General features: G+C 36.7%; 1 protein-coding gene across 1 annotated transcript in view; it reads right to left on the reverse strand.

The window, feature by feature from the left end:
- The window catches only part of tmf1 (TATA element modulatory factor 1), a 20,934-nt gene continuing 7,023 nt past the window's right edge, over positions 1-13,911 (reverse strand). Inside the window, exons 7-17 of the mRNA XM_062047114.1 lie at positions 13,458-13,624; positions 13,118-13,274; positions 12,667-12,759; positions 12,434-12,590; positions 8,877-9,069; positions 6,581-6,650; positions 6,403-6,495; positions 6,171-6,278; positions 4,629-4,787; positions 878-1,003; positions 1-778 (exon numbers count right to left, since the gene is read on the reverse strand). Of these exons, the coding sequence (XP_061903098.1) occupies positions 638-778; positions 878-1,003; positions 4,629-4,787; positions 6,171-6,278; positions 6,403-6,495; positions 6,581-6,650; positions 8,877-9,069; positions 12,434-12,590; positions 12,667-12,759; positions 13,118-13,274; positions 13,458-13,624 (1,464 nt within the window). The 3' untranslated portion in view covers positions 1-637. The remainder of the gene's footprint in view (positions 779-877; positions 1,004-4,628; positions 4,788-6,170; positions 6,279-6,402; positions 6,496-6,580; positions 6,651-8,876; positions 9,070-12,433; positions 12,591-12,666; positions 12,760-13,117; positions 13,275-13,457; positions 13,625-13,911) is intronic.

Below are 13,911 nucleotides of genomic sequence, written 5' to 3' on the forward strand. Positions count from 1 at the left end.
ATGTCAAATATGTATATTTCTCACCAATCAAATAAAAGTTTATTAATTTACATTTATACATTTACATTTCACTGATTGACTTCTCTATATCATACAATATTAGGAATAAACAACTGTTTTGTACATCTGATGATAAACCTGTTAAACTATGATAATTATGCTGTAAGTAAACATGGTAGAATTTGTGCATTGCAAAACAACCTAATAATATAATTGTAGATATTCATTCAGGAGAAGCTACAGATGGGATGATAAATTTGAAAGAAAATTCATAACGATGAGCAGCTCCAACAGCATCAAATGTTGTTAAAATGTTGTTGCAAGTCCTGGTAACCCTACTGGCAGGATGAACTCTGTTCCTCACAAAGAATTTCCCTGATTTGGTGTTTAGCGGTGCTTAAAATGGCCTCAGAAACATATATTCACTGGGGTTAACATTGGAATGTCAGTAGTGGCTGTAGCAGGTAATTCTATGACCTTGCTGCTTTCCTTGGATGTTTTTTTTTTCAAAATAGTTCTCACTCATCACCAACCCCCTTGCTCAAATATTGTATAACGACTTAAAATAAAATACTTCATTTGTGGAGGTGTTTACTAAGTTCAATTCGTTTGTGAGTGTCTTCCTATTAGGTGAACTTTATTTCTGGTTCTTCAGCAGTTCATCAATTTGGGTTTTGTACATGCTCTTTACATCCTCAAGGTCCAGCCTGAGCTCCTCTGCCTCTTCAGCTTTTTCTCCATACATCTGCAAGATTGTGTTGTGCCTCTGTTCAAGTTCCTGAAAGGGATAAGAAGGGCAAGTCCATAAACCTCTCAAAAAAGCCTCAACATTTTATTATGCTCGGCGTATTATCCATTTATTTTATATAAGCCTCACCTTGAGCTGAATTCTCATCTTGGGGATGTCTTTTACCTTCTCCTCCATTTCATCATTTTCATTGGTGAGTCGAACCAACTCTTCTGCCATTACAGAACGACTCCTCTCCAGACTAGAAATCTCAAGCTAACATAGCGAAGAATAAAAGAATGCTCAAGGGCTGAGTTTACAATAGCATGTTTACAGTATGTGTTTATGCCCGTGATGACCTTCAAAAACACACAGTCGTCCCTTGTTTATCATGGTTATCTTGTACCGGAATTTCAAAAAAGTAGGATTATTATTAATTAATTCAATATTTTCATAGTTAGAGCACAAGAAACTGTTTTTGGCCTCCTAAAAACGTGCTTTGACATAGTGTCCTCTCAACATGAAATAACACCCATATAGTCACACTTACACTCATTTTGTTTTAAAGGGGAACTGCACTTTTTTTGGAATTTTGCCTATCAGGCACAATCATGAGAGACAAAAACACACACGTCTTTTTTTTTTTTCAAACGATTTTAAAGATGATAAAAAAACGCTTAAAAGATGCGGCTAATGGGAGTCACCGTTGTAGCCTTCAAAACCCTCCAGCAACGTTTTATATACACACTGCAAGTCTACACACAATGTAGAAACAGACACGTTCGTAAAAATATGTAATATGTTCAATATTTACCATATTTTGATCATTTTAATAATTTCCGGGACTGATTTCTTCCACGCATTGTTTTCTGTTTCCATAGCAGCGCACGCCTGATTTCTGGCAACATGTGTGTTCCTACTTCCGATATCAAACACAAATGTTTTCTAATCATGGCAGACTTGGTAACAGACAACGAAACAGACTATTTTTGGACAAATTAGTATTTACAACCTTATTCTTTAGAAGCTAAATCTACTGCTGCTTATAGAAGCCAGCACGAAGGAAGAGTGAGACGTTTGATCAGACAGAAGTCGGCAGAGGGGGATGAAAGCGATTTTGACACTATAAATATGGATCTTGGAGCCAAGCTATTTTTAAATAAATGGCGTGCTTACCCAAAATCCCCGGTCAGCTGGACCAGACCAACAACTGTCCATCCAGTGAGTCACTTTAATATCGAGCATGATACATGCAACACGTCATGCTAGTTAGTACAACTACAGTGCAGACGCTGTCTGGCTAGCTCAGCTGAGTACAAACAAATCATGAAATGTGGGCTAATACTCTACAGATAATGTAATACTCTACAGATACTGTAATATGATTGTTCATGGTATTTAGTCAGTACAAGTTAGTGTCGTATCGCAGTGTTGTGATATACAAACGCAAACGCGTTTCGTGTTGATGTATAAGCTTGCTCATCTCTTGCCGTAGCTGGCTTTTACAGCTGATACTGTAGCATGGGGATGTGTTACTACGCTACAAAAAGAGTTCCTCAGTATTCGCTTTTACAATAACAATGTCGCTATAGCTTGGTTATTTTACTGGTTAGGGAACGTAAATGAAGTAGTGTTGACGGTTTTTGAATGCATCTTTAAAGGGATTTAGGAGTTGAATTGATTGCTCCCATTAGTTGCACTTCTAGCCACCCAGAACAAGCCGATTTGTATATGTTAGAAAGCGAAAAAAAACACAAAAAAAACATTTCTGTCTTCCTGTCCCTTATTATGAATGTGAACGATAGGAAAAATTATATATATACACTACCGTTCAAAAGTTTGGGGTCACATTGAAATGTCCTTATTTTTGAAGGAAAAGCACTGTACTTTTCAATGAAGATAACTTTAAACTAGTCTTAACTTTAAAGAAATACACCCTATACATTGCTAATGTGGTAAATGACTATTCTAGCTGCAAATGTCTGGTTTTTGGTGCAATATCTACATAGGTGTATAGAGGCCCATTTCCAGCAACTATCACTCCAGTGTTCTAATGGTACAATGTGTTTGCTCATTGGCTCAGAAGGCTAATTGATGATTAGAAAACCTTTGTGCAATCATGTTCACACATCTGAAAACAGTTTAGCTCGTACAGAAGCTACAAAACTGACCTTCCTTTGAGCAGATTGAGTTTCTGGAGCATCACATTTGTGGGGTCAATTAAACGCTCAAAATGGCCAGAAAAAGAGAACTTTCATCTGAAACTCGACAGTTTATTCTTGTTCTTAGAAATGAAGGCTATTCCACAAAATTGTTTGGGTGACCCCAAACTTTTGAACGGTAGTGTATATGCATGTATATATATATATATATATATATATATATATATATATATATATATATATATATATATATATATATATATATATATATATATATATATATATATATATATATATATATATATATATATATATATATATGTGTTATACTTTAGATTAAAGTACTCCCCAGTTGCTCGGAGGACCCGCCAAGCATCATTGCAATGGCCGTCGCCTATTTATTCATTTTACTTTTCACAAGGTGGAAAACTTCATCTCATCCTGGGTGATTCCTTTATTTCATGTGCTGAAACCACAGGCGGTTCTGCAAAAACTTGGTCAACTTGACAGTGACAGCTACGATAATAGCTGTGACTAGGGGTGTAACAATATGAACATTTCATATCACGGTTATTGTGACCAAAATGATCACATTTATCATTATTATCGCTGTATTGAAGAATGTGCTCCAAACGTACTTATACACACACAGATCTTTTCAAGTTATTTTTTGGTAACTAGAACAAATAGACACACTGTTAGAAAACCCACTGTTTTGCATGCTTTGTGTTTCTTATGCTTCACTGATAGTGTTTTAGTATTAATAGCTGAACTTTTAGTGTTTTAATACTTTGTACTGTCACACTAAGATTTATTTAAACAAAAAGTGTGTCATCCTACTCTGTTTAGCGGTCCTTGAATGCACCGTAAAAACACCTTCCTAATCCTTGATCACTCAAGCTGAGAGCACAGCTTGTAAATTCAATGTGCACAGTGAATATCTTAGTTGCTCAGACAGTTAATGTGTTTATATAAGTTAAGATTGGGGTATGTCGTTTTTAATTAAGGAAAGATGTTAATGTCTCTTTTTTCATACCGATGCTAGAGAGCTGGTGCCAATCAGTCCAAGAGTTTATCGGAGTGCAGTTATCAATTGCGTTTTTTTGTTTTTTTTTAATCATTTTAATTTAAAACGTTAATATTAACCATTGGAAGTTTTACCACAGTTCTCATTACTGTTTAACATTACATCCCTAGCTGTGATGTGTCTTTTGTGCTAGCATTGCGTGTCTGCGGTGTCATTCCACATTCATCACGTTAAAGATGTGTTATTTATGTCGAAGATAAAGTGCAGCAAAAGAGCTTGGCCGGCCAGACAGCTGGTTATAGCAGTCTCATTAGCCTGAAGATCTGCGCAGACTACAATGCTACGCGCCACTGTTACTTTTTGACATTGTTCATGTCAAAGTTGTGTGTTATTGATGAGGCAAGAGTTGAAGATGAATTCCATCAAAAAGTTGTTCTGCCAACTTGAGATTTTCGTAGTGAAGATACAGTAGCGCCAAGATTAGCTGTTTATGTTGTTAGCAGTGTTTGTCCTTAACCCGAAAATGGAAGTTCATTGAGATTGGTGAATATCTTTATCGATCGCCACAACGTAATATAAATAAGACAGTGTAATACACGTAACACATAAATTAAACTAAATTAAGGCCACAAACATGTAGAATACCGGTATGCAGTTTTTTTCCATCAGAGATGTAGTGAGGGGCAACTGTACATCATCTGTTTGTCTCTACCTGCAGCTGTGCTATCTCTCCTTCCCTCAGTTTGAGTTGAGACTGGAGATTCTCTATGATGCTGGAGCCCCCAGACAGCCTGGCAGCTTCATACAAGTTGGTACCACTCATTGACACAGACATTGTTCCACTGCCGAGCGTCTGGTCTAACAAGTCATCCTATGGAGAGGGAAAACAAAACAAAACAAAAGAAAAAGTAAAAACAAGTCACAAGATTAATTGGATCATTGTATTTCTTCATATACTGTCTTTATTTAATAGGAGATAGTATAAGGCTTCTATTAAAGGTTAGGCATTGTATGATGTGTTTTTTTTTTCAGATGTATTCTGGTCTGATATGTACACTTAAACATATTTGTTTGAAATTTTAAATAATAGTTATTATTGATTCTTTATTTATCTCTCTAAATGTCATAGCTATTTTATTTGTCTTAAATAATAAAGCTATGATAGGCTCCAGCGACCTTGAAAGGGAAAAGTGGTAGAAAATGGATGGATGAACGGATGGATGGAATACATTTTGGGCAGCTGTGGCTATGAAAGTAGCTTACCACCACCAGGTGTGAATGAATGATGGGTTCTACATGTAAAGCGACTTTGGGTACTTAGAAAAGCGCTATATAAATCCCAGGTATTATTATTATTATTATAAAAGCTCTATTCTGCTGCGTAGCCAGGAGGTGCTGTTGAGCCAGAGAAGCAGAAGAGGCCATCCTAACTGTGTCACATGGTTTTCATAGTGTCCATCAATTTAAGTTTGTTTAACAAAGAGCAGTTTGTGAATCATGTGACACCTGCAGAATTACATGAAATTTGAATCAAGCAACATCATAGGGACTTTTGAGTGGAGTAATATAATAATAGGATGCAAGAGTACAGTCACTATGCGGCTACATTTGTTGGCGCCCTGTCAGGGAATAGAACTCTGGTCTTGTTGAGATACTGTTCACTACAGATCCTTTTGGTTTTTCAGAATAAAGGTTTTATAGGTTTACACAAAAAAAAAAAGCTTACACTTAAGGATATAAATAAAAAATCTATATTTACTATTTCAAATTTCCAAACATTATTTTCAAGCGTACAAATCAGATCAGAATAAATAAGAAAAAACAACATTATTGGTCACTGCCTCATATAGACCTTTATAGCGGGAGAACATTATTTGTATAAATACATCTTTACAAATGCCTTTAAAAATCTCTATGAAGCATAATAAAAAGTACAGTCCACAATACTGCCTAGCTTGCACAGAGGTACTGTAAGCTAAACACTGTCTCCACATAATGTAAGAACATCTTTAATAATGAACAGAGAATTCATTCAAAACATCTGCTTGGAACCACACTTTCATCTGTGAGTGTTTACGTGACTCTGTAAGTGCTACTGTTTGGTTAGCAACAGTGTTTCATTGAGCTAAGCAAATAGTCTAACATTTTAGTGTGTGTAAACTCGGGTAATAATAAGAGGGAAAAGGCATATTTTTGCCGAAAGGTGCTTATTTGTTTACCTGTTTAAAAAAATGTTTGTGTAATTAGCGTGTACCTGAGAGAAGATGGAGGAGTGCAAACCAGCATTGTCTGTCCCACTAAAGGAGCTTGATCGGGACAGTGAGGGCGTGGAAGAAACTGGGACATCGTGGGTTATGCTCTTCTGCTCCTCAACAGAAAAAAACAATAAAACACCATGATTAGACAACACACTTTAAAACAATGCACCGTTTTAAAAATAAATTGTGAATACAACCAGCCAAGCATAATCTCTAAAAGTATCTCACCTTTTCCTTGAGCGCTTCTTGTGCTAAGTAATATTTTTTCTTCTCTTGTTCAACCTTCATTTTCTCCATCTCTAGTTGATTCGTGAGCAGCAGCTGGTATTGGAGACAGGAACACATACGTAAAGAAGGAGAACATTTTGTCGAGGGACAGCAGCAATAAAGAGCAGCAAAACTATACCTTTTCTTTCTTCGCTTCTTCCAGCATGCGACTGTGTTCCCCTCGCAGATTCTCCAACTCAATATGCTCTCTACATGGACAAAACAAGCCAGAAGTCCCGCAAAAACGATCAAAAGTACTGAAGAGTAAAGGACTGATATCAAGACTCTTAACACCAAATGGAAGAAGCATTAGAGTGTAAATATACATTTGAGGTGATATGTTCACGTGTGGTCAGCACCCCGCCTGAAGTCAGCTGGGATAGGTTCCAGCTCACACATGACCCTAATGAGAACAAGTAGTATAGAAAATAGATAGATGGATGCTTTGCACATATCAGCTGTACTACCGGCCAAATTGGTACATGATCATTTTCTTTCAACAAATAAATTAATGCAATAGTGTTAACTATAATTTCCTTTAAATGGCACTAATTTTATTTGAAGCGTGATTAACGCGCACACGTCCTAACTGACCCTCGGTCCATTTCGTAGCTTGGGAAAATGTATCTATGTTTACTTACTGTTGAGCCACAAGAGAGGAACAATTAGCCAGCAGAAATGGACAAAGAAAAAAGTACATTATGGAAAGCCCAAGTCGTTCTCCCGACAAGACACAACTAGTTATAAATTCATGATCACCGTGAGCTGTCATCACTGGAACAAATGCATTCAGACAGGTAAACCTTCAATTCCATCTTTAGATGACAGTTTATTGCATTGATAACCTAATATGTAGATTGTTACTGTAACTGGTTTAGTAAGCTCAGCAGAAAGGAAAGACTGAAGACTTTTGTGTTGTCAAAATATGCCAAGCCACCTTTTCTCAAGCCAATCACACACCACCACCGGGGTCCCAGCAGGCTATAACGTGTGTGTTTATTCTTTTATAACATGTTCTGGTTGATAGTCCTCCATTACAGAATGTTAGGCAGGCTAAATATTAAATGTTATTAATAAATAGAGAAGGTTGGACATTGTCATGGAGCGACATGAATACAATTAACTTAATATACAGAATATCAAAATAATTTATTCAGTTTGAAATATCAGATTACATTACCAAAGATCTTTTACAGTCAAAGCATGATTGTAAAAATCCACATGTTGTGTTATTATTGCGCTAAAGTGTTATCTAAACATGGAAGTGTATGCCCTCTCCTCTGAATGCAAGTGCTCCTACAGCAGGAATACAAAGTCTGTATTCCTACAAAATACAAAATCTGGCTAGACACCAATGCACTGCAGGTAATTGGTTTGTCATTAAAAGTGTGTGTATGTCCATTTTGTGTTGAGCTGTTTAAAAAACATGTAATTAAAACTTAATTATGAAACAATATATCTATCTGCAATTAATCGCGTTAAGTTTGAGTTAACTGAACAAAGCGATTAATTACGATTAAATATTTTAATCGTTCAACAGCCTTTGTATAAACACATTGAGGTCTGAGTAACTGTGCACATTGAATCTACAAGCTGTGCTCTCTTAGAACAGAGTGATCATTATATACTCGAAGGAATAACATGGAGGTGTATTTAAGATGCGTCTGAGGACCGCTGAACAGAGGACACCCCAATGCCCACCAGAACACTTATCAGTGAAGCAAAATGGTGGGTTTTCTAATTTGGGGTGTTTTTATTTGAGCTATTTAAAACAATCTGAAGATTTCAATGTGTGTATATGTACTTTTTGAGCACATTCAACAATACAGTGATAATAATAATAACAATGATCATTTTGGTCACAATAACCGTGATATGAAATGTTCATATCATTAAATCTCTATTTCAAACTAAACAACTCACTATATAAAGCAATATAGCGTCAAGGAGCTGGCTTTAGCACTCCCATTTGTTTCAACAACCTAAACCTTCAGTCAGAGTTGGATTTTGCGTCACAATGTGCCATTATTGTAGTATGATTAGATATTTAAGGGCTAAAGCAACAAAAAATAAAGATTGCATATTGTCCTGAGGAATATTGTATTATGAATTAGATTTGTTTCCAGGTGGAATTTTGAGTAAACTCTGCAATTGTTGTGTACGATGCAAAAATATGAATTATAAGTTGTGAGGATTTTGTAAAACATACCACATTCCTGCAACCGTATAATTTCCCCACCGTGGATAAACAAAGTACAAGTCTAAAGCATGCTCACAATACAAGATGCACATACCTTCATTCAGATATACTGTATTTCTATGGAAACCGCTTCTTCTACTATATAAAAATGTATCTCACAAACAGCAAGCAGCGATAGTGATGTGTTCAGCTGTTTACTTTTAGTTCTACCTAATAGGTCAAAGTGCTTCTATACCTGCCGCTGTCGTCTTCCACATTCTCTCTTCTGTTCTTCTCAGTCTCTACGAGTGCAAGGAGTCGGACCTTTTCCTGGCGAAGCAAGGAATTCTGTGACTCCAGAGAGGCCAACTGGCACTTGATGGAGAGCAGTTCTTCTGTTGCTGAGCGTTCCTTCTCCACTGCAACAGCAAGTTGTGTCTGGGCTTCCACTGAGAAGAAAAATACATTTTGAAAAATTATCAGTGGCATAAGTAAGTGCACTAAAAATAGCTTTTGCAGAGAGGGTGCTGCAAGCCAGGTTAGTATAAACGAAGGGTGTCCCAATGCAACTTTTTCACTTCTGATACGATAACAATATTTGAGCCTTAGAGAGGAACTGCACTTTTTTTGGAATTTTGCTTATCGTACACATTCATTATGAGAGACAAGAACGGCTAATGGGAGTCACCGTTGTAGCCTTCAAAGCTTTCTAAGACAACTTCAAAACCCTTCATCAACGTTTTGTATACACACTTGCAAATATATATATATATATATATATATATTTATATACATACACACACACACACACACACACACACACACACACACACACACACACACACACACACACACACACACACACACACACACACACACACACTACCGTTCAAAAGTTTGGGGTCACCCAAACAATTTTGTGGAATAGCCTTCATTTCTAAGAACAAGAATAGACTGTCGAGTTTCAGATGAAAGTTCTCTTTTTCTGGCCATTTTGAGCGTTTAATTGACCCCACAAATGTGATGCTCCAGAAACTCAATCTGCTCAAAGGAAGGTCAGTTTTGTAGCTTAAACTGCTAAACTGTTTTCAGATGTGTGAACATGATTGCACAAGGGTTTTCTAATCATCAATTAGCCTTCTGAGCCAATGAGCAAACACATTGTACCATTGGAACACTGGAGTGATAGTTTCTGGAAATGGGCATCTATACACCTATGTAGATATTGCACCAAAAACCAGACATTTGCAAGCTAGAATAGTCATTTACCACATCAGCAATGTATAGAGTGTATTTCTTTAAAGTTAAGACTAGTTTAAAGTTATCTTCATTGAAAAGTACAGTGCTTTTCCTTAAAAAATAACGACATTTCAATGTGACCCCAAACTTTTGAACGATAGTGTATGTTATGCCATTGTTTACAAATTTGGTGAATAAATAACCCAAAATTGTATATTTTGTCATTTTCTTACTGTACCAAAAATGAACCGAACCGTGACCTCTAAACCGAGGTACGTACCGAACCGAAATTTTTGTGTACCGTTACACCCCTAATATATATATATATATATTTATATATTTATATTAGGGCTGCAACAACTAATCGATTAAATCGATTAAAATCGATTATAAAAATAGTTGCCGATTAATTTAGTCATCGATTCGTTGGATCTATGCTATGCGCATGCGCAGAAGCTTTTTAAAAAATTAATTTTTTTTTTTTTTTTTTAAATAAACCTTTATTTATAAACTGCAACATGTACAAACAGCTGAGAAACAATAATCAAAATAAGTATGGTGCCAGTATGCTGTTTTTTTTCAATAAAATACTGGAAAGGATAAAAATGTAGTTTGTCTCTTTTATCCGATTATTAATCGATTAATCGAAGTAATAATCGACAGATTATCGATTGTCAAATTAATCGTTAGTTGCAGCCCTAATTTATATATATATATATATATATATATATATATATATATATATATATATATATATATATATATATATATATATATATATATATATATAATGTAGTAGCAGACACGTTCATAACAATATGTAATATGTACAATATTTACCATATTTTGGACATTTTAACCATTTCTTTGGCGTGTTTATTTCCATTTCCATAGCAGCACACTACCGACTTCTGGCAACAACGTGTGTTCCTACTTCCGTAAACAAGACGCGTGCGTCTTCTAATCACGGCAGACTTGGTAATAAACAACAAAGACGACTGTTTTTGGACAAATGAGGATTTACAACCTTGTATTTTTTAAGCTAAATATACAGAGGATGAACTACTGCTTCTACAAGCCAGCACGAAGGAAGAGTGAGACGTTGGAGCAGACGGGAGCCAAGAGAGTGAGGTGAAAGTCACTCAAAGCTGCAACATGTGGAATTTCAAGCCATGCCATCTTGACATAAATGGTGTGCTTACCCAAAAACGTTGAAAAAAAAAGTCTGTGGCCAGCTGGACCAAACAGACAACTGTGTATCGAGTGAGTCACACTTTATATTGATCATGATACATGCGGCACGTCACGTGTGTTATAAAAACTACAGTACATACGCTGTCTGGCTAGCTGTGTACAAACAAAACATGAAATGTTGGCTTACACTTTACAGATACTGTAAATGGATTGTTCATGTTTTTCAGTCAGTACAGATTGGTGTCTTAACACATTGTTTTGTGCATTACAAACTCAAATGTGTTTCATGTTGACGTAGAAGCTAGCTTATCTCTTTCTGTAGCTAGCTTTTATGGCTAATACCGTAGCACACCAATGTGTCAATACGCTAGAAGAAGAGTTCTACAGTGTTTGCTCTTACAATAACAATGTCGCTACAGCAAGGTTATTATACAGGTTACGGAATGTATTTAAGTATTGTTGACGGTTTTTGAATGCATTTTAAAGTTATTTAGAGGTTGAATTGATTTCTCTCATGAGTTGCATCGTTAGCCACCAAGAACAAGTTGATTTTTACATGTTAGAAAGCAAAAAAAACAAACTTTTGTCTAAGTTGAAGTGGAGTGTTCATCTATTTTTTGGGGACATCTAGTGGCCACAATAATTCATTAAGTCAAGCTCATGACAGTCAGTTGAAGGATGCAGGCATGTTTGTTACAGGATACTTTCTAATACACTTTGAAGACTATGCAACTATACAGTAATTATTTGATACATGTTTATATTGACAAATGGTGTGTTTTAGACTGCAATATTGTTCATTTATGAACACTATTGTGTACTCAACTGTGGTGTAGTTGCTAGCTCCTAGTAGCCTATGACCTACCATGTTTACCAACCGTATGTGCTTATTAGAGGACATTTATATGTTAATCAGCTGTGCAGCGTTGCAAAAGTATACGCGCTGCAGGACAGCTTGTGTCAGAGATTTTAGTAAATTTATATATTCCCTTGTTAATTTCTTTTTTTGCTGATATTGGATTGGCACAGCCCTGGTATGAACAACTCCTTAATGCATCAGCTCTCAACCCAATGGTCACCAAGTACTTTAAAGGGCGAGCAAAAACTAGTTACCGATACATTAAAGACCGTCACAGGATTAAGTTGCACAATGCAATCGGTCTGAAAAGGAGGAAGAAGAAGCAGAGCTTATTCATTCTGATCCTTTTTCCATGCCTCAACATAGAACAATAGTTTGTTCACGCCCTGTAGTTAAACATACAGGCATCATGACTTGCCAGAAAATACTTCATAAAGTCGGTTTTGCGTTTCCTTTTACAACACAATCATTATGGGCACACCTTGTTTGCTCTATTCACAGACACACCATTTAACTCGTACCCAGCCTGTCAGAGATGTTCTTCTCTATTTTTTCCCAGGATGCAGTTTGTCCACCCAGTGAAGCCTGTAGGTTCTCTATTTGACGCAGCAAGGGCCTCGTTGCTGAGGTAATGCTTTGGCTAAGCTCCTGGTTCCTTGTCTCTGCATCCTGCAGCCTCTGTGGGAGATGACACAGAAATATATGATGTGTAAGTATAACTGGACTAATAAAAGTCAAAGTATCATTTTATTACCTGCTGCAATTCACTGATTTCTTCCCTCAAATAATCTTCCTTCCTTGCCTGCTGTTGCTCGGCCCTCTGAAGAGCCAATCTTAGGTCGGCCACCTGCACAAGTTAATGGATGAGTCCTACTTGCTAGTCATGTATTCATCAGGGTTCATACATATTTTTCAGGGTCAAATATAAGGCTTTTCCAGTACCTTCAAGTTGTGGTATTAGCACAAAAAGAAGGAAAACACCTCATAATTTACACACAGTGAAACCCTTCTATAACTGTTGAGATACTATATCTTCTTTTGTGGCACAGATATACTATTTGGAAATAAACAGCTGCATCGTCTGGCTACCATGTGATTGATATGCACCTCCCAGAACCTACGGTGGGAACTTAAGATGCTGACACAGCAACAACCCTATGGGCCTTTATGCTGAAAAGTGTGTCAATAGCACAAGCAGATGTTACCTGGCTTGCCAGAGCCTCCTGCTGTATCCTGGCCTCATCCTGGGCCTTCACTAGGGCCACGCTTAGCAACTCCTTGGCTTGTATCTCTTTGCTAAGAGCTACCTCTTCAACCTCACTGGCTCTGCTGGCATTGGCCTTGTGAAGTTCCGCCAGCTCCCTAAATAAATACAAATGTTAGTGATGACAGAACACAAGCAATATCAGTCACAGGTTAATTATTTCGTGTCGGAAATGCTGCAATGTAGAACTAAATAAAATGTTTACAATGTGCAGGTAGACTTAATGTAAGAGCTCTGGCAGACAGTAACCATTATCAATATCAGGGAAAGTCAGTGTGTACTTGTAGGAGTTGTCCAGAGCCGCCTGGAGACTTCTGTTCTTCTCTTGGAGCTCCTCAGAGTCTGTCTGCAGCCTGCTCAGCTCCTTCTCTTGACGTTCCACAGCCGAGTTCAGCATCTTGATATTTTCCCGATTCTTTTTTTCTACCTCTTCTTTCCCCTCTAAAACCTAAAATGTATGAAATAAATAGAGTAGGGTTACTTTTTATGCTAGAATAAACACCTTCACGATACAGTTCATTGTGATTAGTTCAAATTAGAATGAAAGAAAAATGAGCTGATGATGAGGAATAAATTTTTGTGCCACAGGTAAGTTTGTCTAAAGTTAAGACTAGTAATTGGAAATGGGCAAAAAAACTAATTAGTAGATTTATTTTACATATTAAAAAAATTTGGGGGCGGAATTTTTTTTTCAAATTTTCTGTCATATAAGATGGTCGGAAAAGTAATTAAGTG

This window comes from Entelurus aequoreus, linkage group LG01 (genome assembly GCF_033978785.1).
Source record: "Entelurus aequoreus isolate RoL-2023_Sb linkage group LG01, RoL_Eaeq_v1.1, whole genome shotgun sequence".
Lineage (NCBI taxonomy): Eukaryota > Metazoa > Chordata > Actinopteri > Syngnathiformes > Syngnathidae > Entelurus > Entelurus aequoreus.